We start from the raw sequence: 21,943 nt of genomic DNA, 5'->3' as shown, positions 1-21,943 counted from the left end.
AGATCTTACTCATCCTTCAAGTTCAGTTCCATTGCCTTCCATCTCCATGAGGCCTTATTCATTATCCAGCCCCCACAGTCAGAATTAGTAATTTCCACCAACCTAGAAAAATGACTCACTTCTGACATTCCTCTTACTGGAGTTGCTTCTGCACTTGTCCACATTCCCTACTAGACAGAAAGTTCCTCAAGACCAAAGAATGTATCTGCTTCAGCATTGTCTCCCCAGCACCCACCACACTGCATCCTGCCCCAAGAGATAACCAGTGAATGTTTTCAAATACTGTAATATCCAAAGTATCATACTTGCTATCAGGCTGACCCTGAAAGAAAATGCTAGTCTTGGGGGTATCCTGTGCCTCTTCCTCTCTCCTTGCACATAGTTAAATATAGGCGTTGTTTGTTTGTTTGACAAATAGTGAGAAAAATCATTGCTTATCAAACAATGGGAATTTCAGAGATAGAGATCCCCTAAATTGTATCCTTGTAGGTATCTTAAGGCACAAAACCTAATGCCTCTAAACAAAGCACAAGGATACTAACCCTTTCAGATCATAAATACAAATCTTTACCAAGGAGCTTATCATTTTGTAGGACTCAACTACAGTGCTGAGTGAACAACAAAAAAAAAAGAGCATTCTCTTTGAAAGGATTTATACTGAATTAGCTCTACTTAAACACATTAAGTATTAAGAATTCAAGTTTTTCACGTGGAAATGTCCAGCAGACAATTATAAATGCAAGTCAGAGGCTAGAGCAAATACTGACTGAACCCAGAGTCTGCACAGATATAATTAAAATAGCAACAGAGTGTGTACTCTTACAGAGAGAGAAAAGGCTGAGGGTACAACCAAAAGGGTCCTGCACTTCACAGACAGATGAAGGAAGAGGATCCAGGAAAGGAGACTGAGAAGGAACAAGGAAAGCAGTAGTGATGAAGCAGAAGATGGTATCAAAAAGAAAGAGGTGATTCATGACATATGCTGATGAGAGGTCAAATCAGATTAGTGATAACTGAAAAGAAGGCATAAGGTTGGATAATTAGGAGGTCCTTCTTGTTTCCTAATGCAAGAATAGCAAATATAGGACACATATGACTCCAGCCCCCACCTCACCCACTGTGTACTTGTATGGATAAGTTACAAATTGATCATGGCATATTTTCCTGCTGAATCTAGATCTTGCCTCAGAATCCTCCTCAACACAGTATTCCAAGCAAGCTATTACCAATCAATGAGAGTTGCCAACAAGCTGATGTCTCTTTGCCACCCCCTTCCAAACAACAGTGCAATGGAGGTGTGAAGAAGCCAGGCTGCGGTGGGTTGGACTGTCTGAGGAATGAGGGAACCAAAGCAGTGAAGAAAAGAGGGGTTTTAAGAAATTTAGCAGCAAAGAGATGGAGAGAGGGCAGTTGCTTGGCATAGTATAAGGATCAAGCCAAGGAAATACTTGCTTATCCAAAATCAGTTTGCAAAGTCATCTTAGTACTTGTCTAGCAATAAGCCAGGTAAAACAATATCCTTTCTTCCATTCCCACACTTGGCTGAAGCAAAATTTGATGTGAAAAAGCTTCATGTGTAGGCTTGTTTCCAAAATACTCATTTGATTAACAGACATATGATATAACCAGACTTGGGCCTGCACATATTTATGAAGGAGGAATTTTTTTCTCCAGTAGTGGAAACTTGAGGATCAGCAGTGATGTGAGGAAGATACTAATCTTAACCAGGACACTTCCCCCAAACCCCTAAAAGTGCACCCTGAGGAAAACATTGATCCACAGGGAGACTGCTATGAGGTGGCAGCTACCCTGCCCGTGTGTCTTCTGCCTCCTCCTTGGTTCTTCCATCTTCACCTCCTCAGTCTAACCCCCTCGTTTTTATCTCTTCCTTTGTATCACCTTTCTCACACTCCCATCCCCATCACTTCCAACCTCTTGTTCCCTCCCACTCCATTCCAGTTTTCTTAGTCATTTCCACTTGGAGTTCTTCTGTTCTTGATCTCACTGCCCCTCTTTCTGGCTTACTGGTTTTGGGAGACAGCCTGAGATCTTCAAAATTCACTGTTATTCAGTCTGAATTGACATTTGTAAAGAAATCTGATTTTTATCACTGTCCATTACATTCAGAACTCCATTTCTGTGTACAGTTGATAAAGCACATTGAGGGGGTGGAGAAGAGAATATATGACATTTAATAATAACATTTACCAAGCATTTACTGTTCTAAGAGCTTTACATGAATTAACTCATTTATTGCCACAACAACCCTATAAAGTAGGTTCTGTTATTCTTTCTCATTTTACAAACAAGAAAACCAAGGCCCAGAACAGTTAAGTAACTTTCCTAAGATCACATGGCTAGTAAATGGTGGATCAAACATTTAAAGCTTGGGCTGGGGATTTAGCTCAGCAGCACTGCACCTGCCTTGCAAGCACAAGGTCCTGAGTTTTATCCCTCATACAAAAAAGAAAAGATTTCAAGCTCATCTCATAGGACTCCAGAAACCCCAGTTTTTTTTGTTTTTTCTTATTTCTTTTTATCATCTTGGGGGATGGTACTGAAGACTGAACCCAGGGCCTTCCCGCTGAGCTACAATCCCAGCCCTTTTAAAAAATTTTTTATTTCAAGACAAGTTCTTGCTAAGGCAGGTTGCTCAGACTGGGCTCAAACTTGCACATTTCCCGCCTAAGTCTCCCAGCGTGCTAGGATTACAGGTGTGCACCCTCACATCCAACAAAAATCTCAGCCTTTAACCACTTTTTGATCACTTCATTATACAGTGGTGCCTCAGTTCACAAATGCATTTGTTTGCATAAAAGTTTGATTTGCAAACAGAGGCATTTGGCAAAATTTTGTTTTTGTTTGCAAACTCCGCATTGGGTGACAACTGTGACCACCACCATCTTTCCCACACAAACACAAATGTGGCCATCTTTTCCAAAATCATAGAACAAATTAAATTCATGTACCAAGGTACTACTGTATAGTAGAATGCCCACTTGACTGAAAATCTGAAGCCATATGTTCAAATTCATGACTGTTATTTATGGTGTTAGCATTAGGATCATGACCAGTGCCACACATACATGTGAGGGCATTTTATTGTACTCTAACCAACACCACATGGTTTAGCTTAGTTTTGTTCCTCTGCCTTTACTGTGATTATATCTCTTTTTAGATACTTATCTCCTTAAGAACAGTCACCAGACCTTATTAATTTTGTTAGTTTTTTTATTAGTACATGTTTGTAATATTTACATCCCTTGTAGGGAGTTGGTACATGTAGATAACATATCTTTTTTTTTTCCTTAAATTCTTTTATTGGTACATTTTAGGTATACGATACATTTACTTTATCACTTATCATTTACACTTATCATTGGGTGCTTGTACCTGTACATGATATATCTTGGTTCTTATTTTTTTCCCCATTACCTGTGCGCCCTTCACCCTCTCCACCCTTCCCTATTTACATAGATTTCATTTCCATTTTTTTTCTTCTCATAATTTTTCCTTTCCCTTCTTTCCTTTCCCCTTAGATAACATCTTAATTCCTTTTTTATCCCCTTCCACTCCTCTTCCTACTACTCCATCTCTTGGTCCTCTTTCCCTTTGAACAATATCTATGTCCCTAGTTCCTATTATCTATCTTTTATTTTGCTCTTTATTTACACTTTGAGTTTTTCATATAAGAGAAACCATGTGATTTTTAAGCTTGCATATCTGATTTATTTCACTGAACATTACAGTCTTAAGGTGCATCCATTTTCCTACAAATGCCTCAAGTTTATCTTTATGGCAGAGTAATACTCCATTGTGTATAAATACCAGGGTTTTTTTATTCATTCTTATTCATTTTTTCCTTTCAGCTTTTCCTCAAGGTCTAGAATGATGCTCACCACCTAACAGAATATATGCTTGTGTGCGCACACACACACACACACACACACACACACACATACTGCTATGAATTGACTAATATAGAAACCATATAATTAGGTTAAATACACAAAAGGGCCATACACATGTTCAAAAAGTCTCTTAAGAACTTTAACCAATGAAATAAGACTTGTTAATATTGGGCACTGCCTTAGTTACTTTTCTCATTGCTGAGACAAAACTCCTGACACCCAAAGTTAAAGGAGGAATGGTTTGTTTAACTCACAGTTTTTAGAAGTTTCATTTCTTAGTTGGCTGATTCCAAAGCCGAGTGGCATGGCAGAAAGGCATCACAGAGGAGAAACAGTTCATGGTGGGCTGAAGGCAGCAAAGTAGCAAGTGACAAGTGACCCTAGCAGTCCTTGTTCTGTTCTTTATATTCTGTCCAGGCTACCCATCCTTAGGGTGGGTAACACACCCCAGGAGGGCCTTCCCATTATCCACTCCAAGAACTATACCAAACCAATCAGTGGACTAATTTAGTAATCACACACCCTTGATCCCAGCATCACACACTTAATCCCAGCATCACACACCCTAGATCCAGCCACCTCTGAAAAGCCCCACTTGCTTAAATGTAATTATTGCTAAACTAAGATAATATGTCCCAGGTTTACCTATTTTGCTTAATAAACTTTTTTCAATACCAGTAGTTAAAATGCCACTAAAACATCTGAATGTTTTAGTCGGAAGGGCCAGGGATGAAGCTCAGTGGTAGAATGTGTGCTTTGCACATGCAAGGCACTGAGTTCAATTCCCAGCACTGCAAAAATAAAGCAAACAAAAAGAACAATCTCAATAATAGAAATGTTTCCATAGCCAAGCATAGCGATGCATGCCTATAATCCCACCACTTGGGAGGCTGAGGCAGGTGGATCGCAGCAAGTTCAAGGCCAGCCTGATACATAGCAAGATCCTGTCTCAAAAAAAAAGAAACTATTTCCGTATCCTGTTAATTCACTCATTCATTCAAACAAACAGCTCTTAAATGCTGTCCTAAAATACCGACTCTGTTCAAGGAGTGAGGTGAGTACCACAGTGGGATACAGATGGAGTCTAGACAGGATACCAGGATTCCATTCCAGCAACTTGGAGTCCACTTTTTATTCCATCCTTATGTCCACTCCACGTATAACATTATCTCCAATAGCCCATGTCTCCCTGACCTCTTAGTCATGCTCTGGATGCTACTAAACCCCCCACCCACCTGCCTGCTAGCAGTCACCTTTGATGTGCTACTTCTTTCCATTCAGTCCAGTCTAGTAAGTAATAGAGTTATTATTTTTTGTTTGTGCTGTAAAACCATGGCAATAAAATTTACTCCCAATAATGCCACTGCAATTTTGTGTCCTCAAAATGTACCATCAATGACATATGTAACCGAATTTCCTGTAAACAGAAATGTTTTTCTGGGAAAAGAGGCTTTTTGTTTCCATCCTGGTTAAGCCCAGGCTCTTTGACGGTGTAACTGGTAATATATGAAAAGTTAAGAAGCATCATACAAAATCACAGTGGTGTTCAAAGTGCTGGTATTGTGTTATTCTGATTCTGATGAATTCTGTTCACAGGGTAAGCTGGGACAAAAAAATGCTCTTCCTTGCCAGGGCCAGTGTTACTATATCACAGGAACAAAATCCCCAACCAAAAACCTCACAGGTCTATTAGAGAGACTGGTACTAACCTTGGGCTTGCCCCAATAGAATTGAGTATAATTTTTAGGAAAAGGTAAAACTGGAGTTAACATAAGTTTGAGAGCCACTTACAGGGAGCTAGACAGAGGCAATGCCATGTGTCCCCAACTGACGGGGGGATGGGGGAGGGGAGGCTGCTTTAGCCATGGGAGTATATTGCCAGCTTGGCAAGTGTCTTCCTTCAAGCATCTTGCTTGTGCTGCTTCTCACCCCTGAAGTTCCAGAAGATTTCACTGTTCTCATTTTTTTCCTCTCTGCTTGCTCTTTGTCTTTTGTTCATTAGAACTCTTTACTCGCCAACTACCTTCTGTATCTAGACCTCCCAATTTTGTACCTTGATTTCCTGCCCAGACCTCACTTTCACACACCCCAACCACCTGCTAGACATTGTGACCCAGATGCCTACTCTCATCTCAAACTCAACTGAAACTAAGCCTACCATCTTTGCTTAGCTACCCTTGCTCTTCCTGCTAGTTTACCTCAGTTTCTGTCAGTAGCACTGAGATTCTCCCACTCACCTAGATTTCAGATCTTAAGAATCAACTTTGACTTCTCTCTACTTTTTTTTTAGTATTAGGGATTGAACCCAGGGCCTTTCCACTGAACTACACATCCCCATTCCTTTTTACTTTATTTTATTCTGAGATAGGGTCTTGCTAACTTGCCCAGGCTATACTCAGACTTGCAATCCTCCTGCCTCAGCTTCCCAGAGTGCTAGGATTATAGGCCTGCACCACCGTGCCTGGTTACCAAACTCCTTTTTAAAGGAGATCATTCTCATCTCCATTTCCTCCCCTCCAACTCCTCGGCCCACCCTAGTCAGGCCTCTGTCCATACCCTCCACTGACCTCGCTGCAGCCAGGATCTCCTTCCCATGGGCAAGACAGAAGATATTTTTCAAAAAGCCCTCTCTTATTTAACCTCTGTGCAAGATTTCAAATTATTACCAGAATGGTTTCTGCTCCCTCTGACCACCTCTGAAGTGCTGTTGTTCCCTGTGCTTCTTTCCTTGCTGCTCTCCTCTCCTCTTCTCTGCAGTAAGCCCCCAGCCCATGCCCTGCTGGCCAAGACAGTCTCAGCTGATTCCTTCCCTTTCTGTCATTGGTAATTCCCAAATCTACAGCACATATTTTGTCTAATTCTCTCCTCAGTGGGGCACACTCTTTCACATAGGCCACCGTGTCACCCGGACCCTGACCTGTAGCATACTCCAAATTAGAATTCCCCCTTCACACTCATGCACCCTACACCCAAGCTCTCTCCTCTGCCTTCATCCTCCTAATGCTCCTCCCACACCACCAGAAATTCCTGACTCCCCTCTTCCATGCTCCCCACATCCAATTCTTTGTTTAGTCCTATAGATGGATGCCTTAAAGATTTTTCTCTCCATTCCTCCCACACCTGTTCCCATTCTAGCCCTATGAGCACCCCCCTGGACCCCACACTGGCCTTCCAACTGGTGTACCTCCTCACATTCCTACAATCACCACACCACAGTCAGTGAGCCCTCTCACATGCACAGCTGACTTGTTGGTTCCCTTATTTAAAAGCTTCCTGTATCTACCCCAAGAGTCTACTCTTTACCTCACAAATATTTACTTACCACCTACTAGGTGTCAGCATTGTCTTGGGAAATGGCATCGTACCAGGGAACAAAACAGTGGTCTGCTCCCATGGAACTACTAGTCTTGGATAAGGGAAAACACCTTAGTAGGGCCTACCATGAAACTCTTGCCTACCTCCCTAGCCTTGTGTCCTGATTCTCCCTGTACCCTACCCCCAAGCCACATCTAATTATACCTAATTATGTGTTGTTCTTTTCTTGCTCTCTATCTTATTTTTGGGGGGGTGGGGGGAATGAAACAGATTCTTACTATGTAGTTCAGGCTGGGCTTGAACTCACTATGTAGCACAGGATGACCTTAAACTGATAGCAATCGTCCTGCCTCAGCCTCCTGGGTGCTGGGATTACAGGCGTGTGCCACCATGCCCTTCTCTTGCTCCCTACCTTTGCCCAGGTTCTGTTGGGATCACCTTGCCCCACCCCCTAAACTCCTTTCACCAGACCCCAGTCCACAGTCACTTCTCCTGGGGTAGCCTATAGGCTCCATATGGTTAGCACTGACCTCTGGAATAACTTAAGTTCAAATCTCAGCTTTTCATGTACTAGCTGTGTGACTTCTGACTATTCTGTCCTTCAGATCCAAAACAGTAATAGCACCTACCATATAGTTTGATTGTTAGAATTAAGTTAGTTGATTTGTGAAAAGTGCTTAGACATTTTAGGTGTGTGATACATAATAAGCCTGTGATAAATGTTGGCTGTCATTATTTCTATTTTGGTAATATTATTATATCACTCATTACGCTGTTCTATAATAATCCCTCTTTTTGAATATGCCTTACTGTCTTTGTACCCCAGCAACTAACCTAGCCTGAAACGTCGTATATACTTGCTAAATGTTGAGGTGGTTTCCTGTGGCCAAACAGGATTACAGTAGAATAACAGCAACCATAAGACTTCTTCTGAGGTCTTTTTGACCAAACATTTAATTGTATGCTGTTTTTATTCTGTGAGCAAGAGCTGGAAAGGATTGAGCAAGAAAGGAGCATTAACATGTGCTGAACTGACTAGAGCTGAGCTATTTACATTCCTTTATTCATTGATTCCTGCGTCAGGAAGAGACTGAAAACCATTACCTATAACTCCCATCCCTTCACCCCACCTCATACCTTCCATTTGCCCCATTCCCAGTACCATATTCCCCTGGAAAATGTTTAAATTGAAACCCAAAAAGCAAAAGGAGCACTGAGGGGAAAGAGGAAAAGAGTAGTAAGGGGGTAGCACCTCCCTCCTTCCTTTTCAGAGATCAAAGCCAGTGTTTTCCCTTGAAGGTCCGGCTGGCCTCTTTCATCCCCTGCTCCACCTGTCTGGGAATAGGATTGCTACAGTGCCCATTTCCTTTCCTCTTTGGGGCTGAAGGGCAGCTTCAGGGTGGGGCCTCGAGCTATTTGTAGTGCTGGCCAAATCTCCCGACCCCAACATCTCTTTTGCCTTCTGTGATCATATTTCCTCTCCACCTCGCCTATAAGTAACAAGTGGCAGGACCATAGGACCAGAAACTCTGATAGAAGTCTGTTTCCCCACAGGCCTTCGGCTAAACTGATAATTTAAGCAAGTGAGGAGGGAAACAGATGGCTAGGCTTGGTCTGGCCAGAGGAACAAGCTCTTTCTCCATCTCAGCCCCAAGCGCTTCACCCAACATTCTTCAAGATATGAATGAGACAGGGTTAGGCAAGGGCTTCTCACCCTAGGAGAAGGGAATTCACAGTTATCAAAGTCCTACCTGGGTCCTTGGGCCCTGAGTTTGGCCCTTTGATAGATGTTACCTCATTGACTCCAAACAGCCCAACCAGGTCAGCATTTATCATCCCTCTGATGGAAATGACGAAACAGAGATTAAGAAGTTTACCTGAGGCACACAGCTAAATCCAGGCACCAAATTCCAGCTCCCTCAGGCTCCAAAGCTAGTGCTCATTCTACCTCATCATGCTGCCTCCAGAGTCCAGAAAAGTTGTTCATTTTATGAGTTGACTCTTTGAATGAACTGAACAGCTAGATAAACCCTTGGAGAATTAATTTAATTTAGCATACATTTAAGAAAAACCTGTGATGACTTCAGTTAGACTCTGTAGGGTATGCAAAGAGAACATGACAAGTTTCTGCCTTTATAGAGTTCATAGTCCAGTAGAGAAGATTTAATAAGTGCAAAAATAAAAATATAAGGCAGAAGCAGAAAAATGTCATGGCAGTGCCAGAGAGGGAAGAAGGCACCACCTTTGCTTTAGATACAACCTGTGACTTCCTAGTGCCTAGTGCTTCCCTTGACTCCAAGCAGTCTCCCAAGACCAGGATAAGCTAGCTGCCATGTGAAACTAGCTCTCAACACTTAGACTTTCATAAAGCATCTGCGTCCCTAACTCCACAAATAAGTGGGACCTGGAAATAACACTTGACTGGCAAAAGTGGACAGAAGTTTAGGAATCCAGACTTGGCTGTTACCTGCAGGCAGCCTACTTCAGCAAAGAATGGGTTGCTTATGACTTTGCCCTCCATGTGGCTTTGTTTGCTAGAGCCAGGTGCATATGAAGCCAGGACAAGAGGCTTAATCATAGTAGAGCTGAGTTCTGTCACATGGCTGTCATTTCTGGCCCCAGCTGGCCATATAGTTAGCAGCTGTGTGCTCTCAGTCAGAGAACTGTAGTAGGAGAATGTGGGTAACCACACAGTAGGTGCTCACCGGAGGACGTGCTATTCCAAAGCCTCAGGCCCACAACATGACTTGCTAACCAAAGGATCAGCAGTGTCATCTCCGCAAATGGAGACAAAACATTCCTTCTCTGGTAGCTCAGCTAGGAACCCTGTCTCTGATTTTTTATAGTACTTTGATGCCAGGGGTTTGGGTCTCCTGGAGAGGCTGCTTTGTTGCAGCTGCTTTTCCTCTGTTGCTCTCTAAGCCTGTCTTCCATAGCCAGGAGATAAGTGGACCACTTGACACTTTCTGGAGAAGAGGCTGCTTCAGGAAAGGGTACTACACCTGTTTGAAGACCTCTCTTCCAGAGCCAAGTCCACAAGGGCCTCAGGCTGGGACTGAGGGGCCCTTTTTGACTAAAAATACAGGCCTCTCAGATTTCTTCTGCCATGGTGAGGGTTAACTTCTAGATATGTCCCCCAGGTAATGCCTCTTGTCTGCTCCATATATAGGCTTGGTAAAGGGGGCCTCTTGCAAGGTCTATTCCATTTCCGGAACTCAGAGTGTCAGGCATCCTGAAAGGAGTAATAACTCCAGCAGGAAGGACTAAGCCTCTGCCTTTCTAGATCAGCACACACATACAAATGGCATTAGAAGTATTGGCACAGTCTTGATTGTTTTCATTTAAATTAAACTGTAGTATTTCTAGTCATGGATGTGCAAAAGCCATCTCCCCATCAAGTTAGTCTCATGAATTGCACAGACCCTGTTAAAATCCCTCAAGATGTTCCACAACATCTCCCATGGTACCAGATGTACATCCAGACTTTCAACAAGGACAATTTGGTGACAATGACAGTAGCTCTGGATTGTTTCTTAGAAGCTCTTTGAATGGCATCAAAATCATAACACATATCAGAATCCTTGTTTTCATGTCCACTGTGCCATTTTATTTGTGGAATTTGAATTTCTCTAGTTTACTTAGCAACTAACAATATCATTATTGAGAGCATATAATGTGAAGGACCATATGCTCTCTCTCCAGAGAGTATGCACAAATACTATCTCTGTTAAAATCTAAACAGAAATCATAGCTTTGCATATTTTCCCATTCAGGGACTTATCCCAAATGAATGATTCCCTTTGTCACAGTGTTTTTCCCCAAGTGGGCCCTAACAGAAAAGCTGAGTCAGATATTGTGACACCAAAGGTCACAAGGAGTCATCTAGTGAGCTAGAAATAGAATCCACAAATCTTTGATTCTTTGATTTTAAAAAGAAATAAACTGTACTGCAGAGGAAAAAAAAACTAAAGTAGAGAAACTAGACTTGTTTGCCATGCCTAAGGCTGGGAATTCAAGGCAACCAAAGCTAATAGGCAGCTGTCAGTCTTTAAGGTTCCAGGAGATGAACTAAACAGGGGCTGCCTGCCTTCAGGGAGCTCACAGTTGGGGGTGGGGGGGAGCCAGTTATGTTGAAAAATCTCCATCCAGTACAGAATCCAGGGGAAGTCTTATCCATTTTCATAGCCCCCACTGCAGTCAGCAAGTGACATGCTTGTGATAGCAAGCGCTGTCTATTTGAACTAGGGTCATTAGAGATACCAACAGAACGCTGCAGGGGGGTGGGGGGGGGGATAAGGGGACAGCTTTGTGAAGGAGGTGACATTTGAATCTGAGCTGTGCCTGGAAGGCTTGCCACAGGCAGCAGGGACTGGGGGTGGGCTTTCACAGGCCCTAGGAAAGAGCAGTGGCAAAGATCCCAAGGGAAGGAATACAAAAAGCATGGATGACTGGCAAGGGCACTGAGCAGTCTAGTGTGGCTAGAGAACGGGGAGCAGGAAGACCTGTCATTGGAGAGAAAAGTTTGAGACCTGAGCAGAGAGGCCCTTGAACAGCAAGCTAAAGAATTTAGCAGTGAACTGTTACTGAAGGTCCAAATGAGCCGAGTGATGCCACCAGGGCAGGGCTTCCTGCGGTATCATCCTGCTCTGCCCAGTGAGGCCTCCCTAGTCTTGTCAGTAGTGGTAAGTTCCTTTTGATTGTTCTGTTTGTATTTGGTTTGGTTTGGAGGTCTTATGTGGTTTAGTTTGTTTTTTTGGGTCTTTCCCTTTTCCCTACAGTTTTTCACAGCATATGGTCCTGATTATGTGCTGGAAATCACGCCAAGCTGCCGGCCAGATCGCAACGAGCCCCACAGAATCCAACAAATCCTCAACTACATCAAAGGTGAGCAAAATCCTGCCCCACCCTGCCCTCTTTATTCCATCCAGTTTGTGATGGCCTATCAGCAGGGACTTCCTCAAGTACCATTTGTCTTTTGGTGGCTAATCATTTCATTGACTTGGAAAGGAAACCTCTTTTGGGCCTAACAGCTTGTAGTTGGGATTCTACACAGGCCATTCTGGTTGGGATTGTCATTTGGCCAACTAATGTCACCTTCAGAAGGACAAAAGGTTCAGCTTTTGGTACCACCAAGGAAAAATAAGTTCTAAAGTATTCCCTGCGGCCCTTATTCTTTCAAAAGCCCAAAAGTGCAACCCTCTTTAAGATGAGAGAAGTTCAAGTTGATTTAGACTTGAGAGAGTCAGGGTGGGAAAGGAGCTTGCTGACATTTTCTTCTAGTGTGGCTATCCTTTGGTCCAGCAGTGCCTTGAAAGACTACAGAACTGCAGTGAGTAGTCAGGCATTCTGATGCCCTGAGAGTTGGTTCCCCAGTCTCATCCAGAGTACTGGGGATGGAGCTGCAGGCTGGATCTGCTGCGCTTTCCTCCTTTCCTTCCCTGAGACTACCCAGGAATCATTCTGGCCATGGGGCAGAGAGGAAATGGCAGTCCTCAGACCATTGCCCTCCTGATTACTCTGCCCTCTAGTTGTTGGGGTCACTACCCTCAGCTGTCCAATAGAGCCCCCCTCCTGGTCCTAGCTACCTTTTTACAACTCACTTCCTATCTACCATTCATTTTAAGTGTCAGCTGTTTGCCTATTGATTTTATGCATGTGGGGTGCGTGCGTGTGTGTGTGTGTGTGTGTGTGTGTGTGTGTGTGTGTTTTGAAATCCAAATTATTTACAGAGTTAGGAAAACAAAATATCAGAGGAGTGAAATTCCTGTAGTTATTCATAAAATGACCAAGATAGCTCCACTTCTCCTACCTACCTTTGACTCCCATGTTGGAATACAATCCAGTATGAGAGGAAAGTCTGTGTCATACTGGAGTCAGTCTGAAGAAACGTGCTATGTCCTGAGGGTCTTTGCTATGGGTAATATTAAGACCTGTATCCACTAGCAGATCCTAGTCTATGACAACAGCAAAGTCTATAGGCAAGGACTCCATGTCCTGGACTCCTTTGGCCAGAAAAAATTTTCTAAGTCAATAAAACAAAGACATGATTATACTCACAGCATTGGCCCTTTTAAGTTCCCATCACCCTCAGGCTTCTCCTGACTATTGTTTCAAGCTGCCTCCCTCTGATCACTTACTGTCTATTGAACCCACAAGACCTCGCTTCTTAACCAAATCCCCCTCCCTTGTTCAATCTTTAAGGCCTTCAGAATCCTTCCATCATTGGCCTTTCTCCAGTCCTTCTCATTGTGCCCCAGCCCTGCTGAACACTGGCAATCCTACCCTGGTTTCCTCCAGCTCCTTTCAGACCCAGAACATATTTCCTTTCTCCCTCAGGACTGATCCTAGGCAAACTTCTCTTAATGTCGTCCCTCAACTTTCCCCCACCCCCACCCCCACCCCACCCCCACCCCAGGCTTTAAATCCTGGTAGAACATAGACAAAGCAATAGAAACAGACACTATACAAGCCTCTTCACCTCCTTGCTCGTGTGCAGACCTGAGTATGCCCAAGATTTGAGACCAAAAGCTAGGATAAAGGCTAATGGAAAAAGAATAGATCCTAGAGGACATAGAAGCTACATGGAAGTCAAGTTTTTTTTTAAAGGTCCTAACTGGTTAAAGCAATATTCTGATTATAACACAATGAATTTAAACTGGGAGAAAACATATGGACTTGGAGCTGGGTCCTCAAAAGCAACTGGACACAGACAAAATGGGAAGATGGCACTCATAAGAATAATATCTGAAAGAGAAGTAGGAGTTTTAGTTGACAGAGCTCAGTCTGAGTCACCAGAGCAAGGTGGCCTGTAGAAATGCTGATGTAGTATCAATTTCTTTTTATGAACTCTAGACAATAGGAGCATGTTCCAGGAGGTCATTTGGACTAGGATGAAGACTGGAGCCAAGGCTCCAAAAGGTCTGGTTGGAAAACCTGGGTGAGCCTTTCTGGGAAAGAAGACTCAGGGAGATGTGATCTCTACTTTATATTTCTTCTCAAGAGGCTGTCAGAGCAGAGGACTAGACAGGATCTATGTTGCCTCAAGGCACAGAGGTGGACCCATGGGTAGATATTATAAAAAGACAGGTTTAATTCAGTAGAAGGAAGAATTTTCCAGTGATGAGAGCTATCCAAAGTGGAACAGGCTACTCAGAAAAGAATGAGGTTTTTGTCACTAGAGATATACGAGTAAAGACTAGATAATCACTTGGCTGTCATACTGTAGAGGAGCTATTGCCTTGGAGGGTGATGACAGGACTAAATTATTGTTAAGATTCCTTCCAACCCTAAGATTCTAGAACTCTGTACATTATGAGGAGAACAGGAAAACAATGAAAAGAATACCATGAGAATACAGAGGTTGGTAGATGAGTCACGGTTGTTTGGGGTGGGAGGGGTAATGCTTTGTATAGGAAAGAATTGATATGAAGAAGGAGAGAAATTAAGTAGCTAAGAGTAGGTGAGAAGGAGCCAGGGAGGGCTGACAGCAAGTAGAATGGCTATAGAATATGAAAGATGTTCAGATTTTCCATGTAGCCATCCCTTTCATATTGATAAAGCCTTGTGTTCTAGCCATGCAAACTAACAGATCACACCGAGTCCAGAACCAAAAGAAACTCAGCTCTACCTAGAAGAAATGAAGTCCAAATGTTGCTAAAAATGGCCAGGCTAACCTGCTATACTGCTGCTGTGCCCCTCACCCTGGTGATGCATGCTGCCATCAGATAGTGTGTTGCCATGACAATGGTCAATGTGGAAAGTCTGCTGAATTTTCTGCATTCTGAAAAATTTTCTTGAACCTGTCTCCAAGATCATCATTTGTTCTTGCAGTAAAAGCCTCAGCAAAGCTGGGCATCCCTCACTGTGCCTCCCCTTACCCCAGTCCCACCCTATTAAAAACAAAGAGCAAAGTCAGGGGCACAGTTGATTTGGGGAGGTGGGATGGCAGGGAGGGAGTAGATGGATTCAGCTCCACCATTCATGAGGGAATTTGGCCAGCGTGTCTAGTTGAATTTGTTCAGTCTTTAAACTGGGATTTTTTTCCCTTTCTCACCACATCCCTTAGAAGCACAAAAGATGAGATCTTAGCCTATAGAAATCAAACCCGAGAAAACTGGTCATATAGAGATACATTCCACATGTCACAGGATGACTGAAGATACAAGCAAATTTAGACTTCACCTTATCCAATCTTTTCTGCCCATTAGTCTTTCCAAAAGAGAGACAAAAGACAAAAATAAACCATAGAGAGTTAATGCAAGCTGTTCGCTTTATACAAAGCAAAGCTCTGTTCTGCTCCCACAGATTGCTCTTCTCCCACCAATGAGCTATTTGGAAGGTGAGTGTCATTGTTCACAAGGAAGTACGGGTTAGGGTTCACATGGCTCTGCCCAGCTCCTGGCTCCTACTGCAAAATCCTCATCACACCATCTTCACATGCTCCAAGTCATTTGCCTTCCCTCTGGTTAACATATTCCAGAGGAATTAGCTCACAGTGAACCTTCCAGAGTTGGAATGGTGCTGATGTGATCAGTCCCCATACGGGACCAGATCTACATGCTGGCTAGCTCTGCATAGGGAAATAGGGATTGAGGTAGGAGGTTTTTCTAGTCAGTGGTACTGAAGACATTTGAATCAAGTCGAGCTTCATGTTGCAGCCCAGGCCCAGCCCTCTGGGGAGGGGAGTAGTGTGTTGTGCATCTGTGAGTATGTGCTAGAGTTGAAACTAGAGGTTTCAACACTTGCTCTGAGCTACAGAACTATACCCCAAAGTTTGCCTAGGATAGAAAATGAAACAAACAGGGTCAGGAGGGAAGGAAGAAGGCAGGGGAAGGAGGGGACAACACACACAGGAAGAGTAAGGCCTTGGGAATATGTACCCTTCCTGACCCTTAAATGAAAAAGGCTTATTTAGTATGGCAGCTCTACAGTACAGGGCTGGAGGAATGGGTCAACAAACTGATGCAGGTGTTCAGAGAGACAACACAAGTGAATAAGAATCATAACTGCTATTTATCTTACAGATGAGGAACTAAGGTTCAGAAAGGGCAAGTTACTTAGCCAAGGTCTCCATTCATTCAGCAAATAATTACTAAGCATCTCCAGTATGCCACACACTGTGCTAATAAGCAGTGGAGCAGAATTTGAACCCAGATCTGACTAGATGGGAGCTTTAGAGTCAGGCTGTTTATCCTCTCTGGTGCCCCAATTCTCCTTGGTAGCATTGCCCTGTCCAATATACTCATAGTCCATTGTCTGCTTTCTTTTCTAGTCACCCCTAGTAAACCCATCCCACCCCAAATTGCATACCCAGCTCCTTCCATGTGGCCGACCCAAATCACCTGAAATCTCATGTTCTGGAAATGAAAGGAAGGCAACCATGAACAACCCTTGTAGGCCCCTAACCTATACTTTTTATCCCTCAGTAACCCTCCACTTCTGCCATGGGTCCATCACTCCCATCATACTGTAATCTGAAGCTTCCAGCTCCATTCTAAGCTAAATAGAGAAGGAAAAGAGAAGATAGATAAAGCCAGGTCGCTCAGTACCTGTTGTCTGAAGTGGCGGCAGCCACCAGCCCTAGTCTGCTATTTACAGTCCCACAGCCCCAAGCTGAGAGCCTTTGCACATTCTCAGGAGGACTATTGTGTCAGGTGTAGGCAGTATCCTTGGGTAGCCTGAAGTCTGGGATTTATATCCTTCCAGGGGCCAGTAGGACATCTAGGCATATTTGAGGACTGCTGGTGCACCAAGCCTAAAGCAGTGCTCCTGCCTGGTGGGACCCTATGCCATGGAAATACAGCTTCTTCCCACACCTTCTCTTGCTTCCTTGAGAAGCCATAAGCTGACATGCAAGGCTGGTCCCAAGGACAGACTGACCTTTTTCTTTAGGGTTTCTTGGAAAGACTTTGGAGCAGGATTATGGAGGAGACCCTAAGCCAATTTGCATTACTCAGATGGGGAGCTCTGTGATGCCCATACCTTACCTTTCCCTCTCCCCCCACCCCTGGTCGCTGCCTTCTGTTTATTCTTCTCCATCTCCCTATGGTCCTTTCAGGAGCCTACTGCCAACCTGGCCTTCCCCACCAAGCAGGTTCCTCTCCTTCTTGCTTCACGGGAGAACATAAATAAAAAGATTTATTGTTATTGTTGATAAACAGAAAAGTTATAAAAAAAAGTACTAAAAAATTTATAAATTCTAGGTTGGGGATTTAGCTCAGTGGCATGGCGTTTGCCTCGAAAGTGCAAGGTCCTGAGTTCAATCCCCAGCACCGGAAAAAAAAAATTACAAATTCTAAAATAAAAATGGGGGCTCCCAAAGTTATGGTAACTCAGTGGCTTTTATCAAACCAAAAACCATTGGCAAGTTATTTATAAAGACTTGAAATTTTTACCTAAATCCTCAGGAACTACAGTGGTACCTCGGCTCATGAACACTTTTGTTTGCAAACAGTTTGGCTTGCAAACAGAAGTGTTTGGCAAAATTTTGGTTTTGTTTGTGAACTCTGCATCGGGTGACAGAGACGACTGCAGCCAACTTTCCTGCATGAACACAAATGTAGCATCTTTTTCAGAATCATGGAACGAAGTTCATGAACCAAGGTACCACTGTACCATTATTAAAAGCATACAGCATTACACTCTATGATGGGCACTTCACATATACCATTTCATTCAGTCATCACAATTTCCTTATTAGATGGGAGACTGGCACCCAAAGTTATTGTGTGATATGCCCATAGTCATGTAACAAGTAGTGAACTCAGGATTTGAACCCAGGCCTGGTACACCTCCTGCACTTGGCAGCATTGCCCTATGAAGCCATCTGCTTTTTTTCTAATCACCCCTAGTAAACCCTTTTCACCCTACATGGGCTCCCAAAGTGAGTTCTAAATCAGTTTTATTTTAACAGATTGTGTCTCCACTGTGAACCAGCTCAATCAATCAATGCATTTTTTAGCCTCCCATGTGCTCAATGCCATGGGATATACAAGAGAAGTTGAAGACATGGTCCCTACTTCTGATACAATTGAGAAATCTAGATGAGAAGACAAAACTAACATCCTTGGACAGATCAGGATATAGCAAGGGCCAACACTAGGTAGATGCAGATGAGGTGTAAGACTTTAGGGAAATTGCTTTCAGAAGTATGGGAGGATTTGAATAGATCATTATGAAGATGTGATCATAAGCAAAGGAAGCTCAGAGGGATAGAGATGAGCAGATTGAGAGTTTCCTGAATTTCAGGCTGAGTATCCCTTATCAGATACAGTAAAATGGGAGCCATTCTAGGTTCTGGAATTAGACCATGGTATGATACTACTTTGAGAGTAAGTCAACAAGGGCCCAAACAAGAACAGTGGAGGTGGGATAGGGAGGAATGGCTGAGAGCTATTATAAAAGGAGTATGACCAGAACTTGGAAGTAGGGCATTTATAGAGGATCAAGGAGAAGGGGAGAAGTAAGGATGACTCTGAAGTTTCCAACTAGGATTGGAAATTATTAGGAAGGGGCATAGTTTTACAGAAACATACCATTGTGTTCTGTCTTGATATTCTGAAGGTAAGGTTTGCTACTGATTCCATATAGTACGTCTACATGGAAAAATCCATTGCAACCAAATAACAATCAAATTTTTAAAAATAACTTGACACAAGAATATGCTCATGATAACAATATTTATGAAAAAACAATACAAATGGTTTAATATCACACAGTCTTGATTTCATAAATGTATATAATGTACCTGTGAGTACATGAATATGCACAGAAAGCACTAGAAGGAAGTACTAACAGTGGTTCTCTTCGGTGATACTTTATTAAAGTATTTTAACAGTAGTTATCTAGGATTAGAATTGTGTGTAATTTTTACTTGTTCCTTATTCTTTCAATATATTTTCCAAAATTTCTACCATGAACATGTATTCTTTTTATAGTCAGGAAAAAACATAATATATGTTTGGGTTTGTTTGTTTTGTTTTTTTTAAGAAAAAGAAAATCTTTTGTCAGACCTTATGTCTCCATTCTTGGTTTATAAAATCTGGTCACTACACATTTAGACAACTGGAACAATAACATACTAGAGGTAGAGTATTTCAGATGTCTTGGGTGCTGTTTCTTTTCTAGGAATCACAGAATTCTAGGGTGATTCCATTTGTCTTGAAAATCAAATCACCCCTTGACTCATAAAATAAAGCCTTTTCTGTCTTGCAAAGGGCAGAAAATCCAATTGCCTTCCCAGAACAACTTCCTTTTCCAAAATTTCCAGTTAGTTTAAGGCAACTATCTCAGTCTCTCTGGGTTTTCTCTTCTGCTTCATTGACCTATGTGTCCATTGCTTTACAATCATGATTATTATAGCTATGTAGTAAATCTTAAAATTAGGTAGAATGATTCATCTTTCTTTTTTCTTTTCAAAATTATTTTAACTAGACTGCTTCCTTTGCCCTTCTATATAAACCTTAAAATAATCTTGTCTATGTCTATAATTTTTTAAAATATTATTTAGAAAGAAGTTATGTTAGCCATACATGATGGTACACATCTGTAATCCTAGCACTCTGGGAAGCTGAGGCAGGAGGACTATGAGGCAACTTAGTGACTTAACAAGACCCTGTCTCAAAATTTAAAAAGGGGAGGAGGCGCTAAGGATGTAGCTCAGTGTGAAGACCCTGGATTCAATTGGGTTTAATCCCTGTTACCATGGATGGATGGATGGATGCATGGATGGATGGATGGATGGATGGATGGAAGGAAGGAAGGAAGGAGGGAGAGGAAAGAATTGTGTTAAACCTATATATCAAATTTAGGAAGAGAATACAACTTTACTACATTGAGTCTTACAATCCATGAACATGGTATATCTCTCTATTTTTAGTTTTTCTTTGATTTCTTTCATCAGCATTTTGTAATTTTCAGCATACAGAGCCTGAACAGGTTTATGCATAAGTATTTTCATATAATTATGAATACAATCGTATTTTTAATTTGGATTTCTGTGTGTTCCTTGTTTATAGAAATTCAACTGATTTTTGTATATTGATCCTATATCTTGTGACTTTGCTGAATTCACTTATTAGTTCTACGTGTTTTGTTTTGTAGATTTCTTGGGATTTCCTACATAGACCTTCATTCAAATGCAAATAGAAAAATTTCATTTCTTTTCTGATCCATATGCATTTCCCCTGCATTTCCTCCAGGGCCTTCACACTGAGTTATATCCCCAGTCCTTTTTCCTTTTTATTTTGAGACAGGGTCTTGCTAAGTTGCTAAATTGCCCAGGTTGGGCTGGAACTCAAGATACTTTCTGCCTCAGCTTCTCAGAGTGCTGAGATTACAGGCATGCACCACCATGCCCAACTCTGACCTATATGCCTTTTATTTCTTTTTCTTGCCCTATTGCACTGGCTAGGACTTCCAGTACTATATTGTATAAAAGTGGCAAGAGCAGACATCCTTGACTCATTCTAGAACTTAGGGGGAAAACATTCCATTTTTCACCATTAAATATGTTAGCTGTAGGTTTTTGTAGATTTTCCATTAAGTTGAGATAGTGTCTCCTCAATAGTATTGAATTTTGTCCAGTGCTATTTCTATATCAGTTGATACTAATATTAATATATATATGTGATCTTTTCTTTAGCATTTTAATTCTGATGGATTAAAAAATTGCTTGACTTTCAAATATTAAATCATCTTTGTATACCCAGCATAAATTCTACTTGGTCATGATATATAATATTTTATATTGTTGACTACTATTTGCCAATGTTTTGTTAAGGATTTTTACATCTATATTTTGAGGGGTATTAATGTATACTTTTCTTTCTTGTATTTTTATTAGCTTTTGGCGTCAGGCACTATGTGCCTTAAAAAACAAATAGAAGTATTCTCTTCAATTTTCTGCAAGAGATAGTATAGAATCGGTGTTAATTCTCCATTTCAGTACAATTCTCCAGTGACCATTGTGGTCGGAAAATACATTCCAGGGGCCGGGGATTTAGCTCCGTGGTTTGGCCGCCTGCTGTGCAAGCGCTAGGACCCAAGTTCAATCCCCGGTACCAAAAAAAAAAAAAAAAAGAAAGAAAATACATTCTGTGTAATTTCTCTTATTTTTCATTTATTTAAGTTTGTTTTATGGCCTATCTTGGTATATATTCTGTGAGGGCTTGAAAACAATGTGCATCCTGCTGTTATTTAGAGTGTTCTATAAATGTCAGTTTGATCTTGCTGATTGATAACATTGTCAAGTTTTTCTATACCCTTTGTTCATTGTCTAGTTAATTGCTGAGAGAAAGATGTTGAAGACTCCAACTTTAATTGTAGATTTGTCTATTTCCCCCATACAGCTCTATTAATTTTTCTTTCATGTATTTTGAAACTCTGATATTTGATGCATATACATTTCAGATTTCTGTGTCTTGGTAGAATGACCCTTTTAACATTATATAATGTCCCTCTCTGTCCATGGTAATTTTATTTACTCAAATGCTATTTTATATCAATAAACATGATATATCTTAGTATATCCTTTTACTTTCAATCTACTTATATTTGAAATGAATTTCTTGTACACAACATACAGTTACATCATATGTTTAGCTATTCTGTCAGTTCTTGTTTTTTAATTGCTATATTTAGATCACTTAATGTTCATTGTAATTTTGTTGGGGGTTAACTGCAATTTTATTTTTTTCTTTACTATTTTCGTTTCTTTA

General features: G+C 41.8%; 1 protein-coding gene across 21 annotated transcripts in view; it reads left to right on the top strand.

Moving 5' to 3' along the window:
• Hdac8 (histone deacetylase 8) overlaps positions 1-21,943 on the top strand; it is a 235,006-nt gene that overhangs the window by 194,967 nt on the left and 18,096 nt on the right. For 18 of the 21 annotated variants that reach the window (XR_015451047.1, XM_004872670.3, XM_087210552.1 and 15 more), the window contains one exon: positions 12,005-12,110. The exons of 1 other annotated variant lie outside the window; for it this stretch is intronic. Coding sequence is in view for 19 of the 20 variants with exons in the window: in XM_004872670.3 (XP_004872727.1) it covers positions 12,005-12,110 (106 nt within the window). In the remaining variant the exon portion in view is untranslated. Of the gene's footprint in view, positions 1-12,004; positions 12,111-20,327; positions 21,289-21,943 lie in introns of those variants that run through there. 2 more of the 21 variants (XM_004872671.3, XM_021250501.2) reach the window with 2 other exon arrangements.

The sequence above is a fragment of the Heterocephalus glaber genome, unplaced genomic scaffold (assembly GCF_053883595.1).
Source record: "Heterocephalus glaber isolate CG9 unplaced genomic scaffold, H.glaber_assembly_v1.0 deba00001145, whole genome shotgun sequence".
Lineage (NCBI taxonomy): Eukaryota > Metazoa > Chordata > Mammalia > Rodentia > Bathyergidae > Heterocephalus > Heterocephalus glaber.
The sequence above is the reverse complement of the archived record's forward strand: the minus strand, read 5'-3'. Positions and strand labels throughout refer to the sequence as shown.